General features: G+C 51.8%; 1 protein-coding gene across 1 annotated transcript in view; it reads right to left on the bottom strand.

Annotated features, from left to right (window-relative positions):
• Window positions 1-368: 368 nt before the first annotated feature.
• LOC103610929 (follistatin-related protein 4-like) overlaps window positions 369-3,051 on the bottom strand; it is a 12,561-nt gene continuing 9,878 nt past the window's right edge. Inside the window, exon 4 of the mRNA XM_008594987.1 lies at window positions 369-1,698. Coding sequence (XP_008593209.1) covers window positions 996-1,698 — 703 coding nt within the window. The 3' untranslated portion in view covers window positions 369-995. The remainder of the gene's footprint in view (window positions 1,699-3,051) is intronic.

The following is a 3,051-nucleotide window of genomic DNA, read 5'->3' as shown; positions in this document are numbered from 1 at the left end:
CTGCACCCACTCGTGTCCTTGGAGTTTCTGAACCTGGAGGCTGTTCACACCTTGACAGCAAGCCCAGTCTGCCCTGAATCCGGGTCCCGGGCCTGGCTAATGAAACGTCCCCCTTCTATGGGGAAAAGCAGGCACGCAGGGCTTGCCCTAGTCTTCTTGGGTCCCAACACAGAACCAAGTCTTTACCAATGTGGTGGCCCGATCTGCACCTGGAGAAATGGGGGTGGCAATGGTTTAGAGAGAGAGTATTCTTGGATGACCATTGTTCTTTCTGGCTGTGGCATGTGGGGCTATGACCCCCAGCGACGTGGTCTAAGGCAGGGAAGAATACAGCTGGACTTCAGAGAGCATCTTTCTGCTTACCAGCATTTGAGATTATAAAAAAGTATTTTTTAATCAAAAGTTTCCAAAATAAAGTGAGTGATTTCCCCATCCCCCAAGATGCAATAAGTCTTGTTGGCTCTCCCTCAGGCTTACAAGTCAAGTGGAAAGAAAAGCAAGCAGCAGCTGTGAAGGAGAACATGAGGTCTCGAGCAAGGGCAGTGGGCTCACATGCCCGGAGGGACAGCCCTGCTCATGGTCAGCTTCTGCTTCCAGGACCCCCATCAGGGCAAAGTCCAGCTGGATCTGGCAGAAAAGGACGAAGACTATGTGAAGGCAGCAGACAGAAGTGTCAGCATGGAAAGCAGGACCTCTCGGCTCTACAGTGTCCCCAGGTAACAGGGTGTGCAGCGAGGCCCAGAAATGATCCCTCTACACAGCAGCATGTGTTCTCATCATAGCTCAAGGCATAAATCATACTTCCTAATGAAAAAACCCCAATCTTGGTAGCAGCGCATACCTTATACTAGGAAACTTGCAAGGAGACCAGTGTTGAACCACAAAGCGAATACAGGTTTTTGCTTTTGTCTGTAAAAATGTACAGCGTGCCTTCTTGGGGCTGTGGTGTCAGGACTAGGTGGTGCTCCCTGGCCAGGGCTCTGCTCTGGGCTCCTTCATACCTCGCCCACCCACACCACTATAGTCCCTCCCTTGATGCCTGACACCTCGCACTGCAGTGTGTTTTGTCTGCCATTGATGAGGAACAGCGACTCTTGGGCTGGGGTGAGGAGGAACTGTCCGAACAGCCCACTGTCCCTCACAATTCTGCGGGGTCTGCCCCAGGGCTGGGCAGGCCCCGTGGGTGGCTCCTTTAAGTTCTTCAGCATGCCCACCCTCCCTGTGGACAGCTCCAGGAACAGCAGGTCCGGCCCCGTCTGCAGAGCGGCGTAGATGTTGTACTGATTGCCTTTGGTGAAGGAGCGCTGGAACACCAAGTCTGAGATGCCCGGGCTTATTTTCAGGTCGTACAAGGTCTGGACCTCCCCCCGCGTGGTGATCTCCTGCACATGCAACCTGGGGCTGTCAGCAGCAGCGCTGACTATGAAACGCCCATCGGGAGATGCATGGGGGGTGCCTGCTATGTCACCGTTGGGGCCAACCACGGAGTCTGTGACACTGTCGAGAAGCAGCTGTGGGGTGGCGGAAGCAGAGTTGTTCTGTTGGCACTGGATGAAGAAGTAGCCGCCCAGGTGGCTGTGTGCCATGGCTTGGGGCACACAGCCGTGGGGCTGCAAGCCAATGGTCTTGAGGAGCATCAGCGTTTCCAGGTCCACTTTGTGGATGGCAAGGTCAGACTTGTTGAAGATGAAGCCAAACCTGGGAGGGGAATAACAGTGGTCAGAGGTTGAGAGGCCTCCTCCAGGGGTAGGGAATCTGTCATTTGTCTTAAGCGATTGTATCCTTTCCCTTTATCATAATCCTTCAATGATCTATCTACTAGCCTATTAAGAAGATCCACCATTCTGCAGGGGATCACGTCATAAGGAAATTATCCATGATCTCAAACCAAATGCAATTAAATCACAAATGTTCCAGGATTTATGCTCCTGTGATATGTAGAAATGGCAAGGCAGGAGGGCGAAAGAGTCTTCAGTAGCTTCTCCCTTGGGGATGTCTTTGAATCTGTTTCCTCGAGGTCTGTATCAGCTGGGAAGTGGTGGGCGTGAGTCTAGGAGGAGAGCGTGGAAGGAAAGGAAGATCCACCATTCTGCAGGGGATCACGTCATAAGGAAATTATCCATGATCTCAAACCAAATGCGATTAAATCACAAATGTTCCAGGATTTATGCTCCTGTGATATGTAGAAATGGCAAGGCAGGAGGGCGAAAGAGCCTTCAGTAGCTTCTCCCTTGGGGATGTCTTTGAATCTGTTTCCTCGACGTCTGTATCAGCTGGGAAGTGGTGGGCGTGAGTCTAGGAGGAGAGCGTGGAAGGAAAGGACAAGAGATGCCTGCCCTGACTCTGCCTGCTATGAGGACAAGATAGGAGATCCTATATCTTTGCTGTTTTCTGGACTAACCAGTGAGTCAGAATTTGAGGACGTAGATGCAGCTGACCAAGTATAGATTTCCTACCAGTGCCTCCTTAGTCTGGGGGAGGAATGCGTGGTGCAGTCTCTTCTGGCCACATTGATGATGCAAACAGAAAGAACCTCAGCCAGTGGGGCCTAGGACGGTTTTACTTTTGGAGTCAGATGGTCTGGTGCCCCCCTGCTAGCTACAGAGCTGGGGGCAAGCTGCCTGCCTCTCTGGCCTTGGAGACTCTAACAGGGGTAGTTCCTTCCTAGGGCTGTTGGGAGGATTAGATCTAAGAGGGAACTTCAGTGGAGGAGCTCAAGTAGGTGGTAGTTGCTCACATCTGGACTTTGTGACATTTCTCTTTGGAGGCGGGTTGTGAGTGCAGAAAGCCCTGACTCCAGGCAGGACTCCTCTTTGATCTTGAGAGCCTGTCCCTGGACCCTTTGGCGCTGTGTACACCTACAGGAACAGAGAAAAATCTCTTCCATAATTTTCTTTTGAAAAATCTGTACCACAGAATAGGGAAAATGCTCCCTCCCTCTCAGGCACATCTTTAAAGCATCCTTAAAGAGTCAGAGCAAGAAAGAAAACCATACTCTTATAAGGAACTTTAATGTAAAAGCCCCCCCCCCCCCCCCCCCCCCCCCCCCCC

The sequence above is a fragment of the Galeopterus variegatus genome, unplaced genomic scaffold, assembly GCF_000696425.1.
Source record: "Galeopterus variegatus unplaced genomic scaffold, G_variegatus-3.0.2 Scaffold12068, whole genome shotgun sequence".
Taxonomy (NCBI): Eukaryota; Metazoa; Chordata; class Mammalia; order Dermoptera; family Cynocephalidae; genus Galeopterus; species Galeopterus variegatus.
Note: the sequence above shows the minus strand (reverse complement) of the source record. Positions and strands in the feature narration are given on the sequence as shown.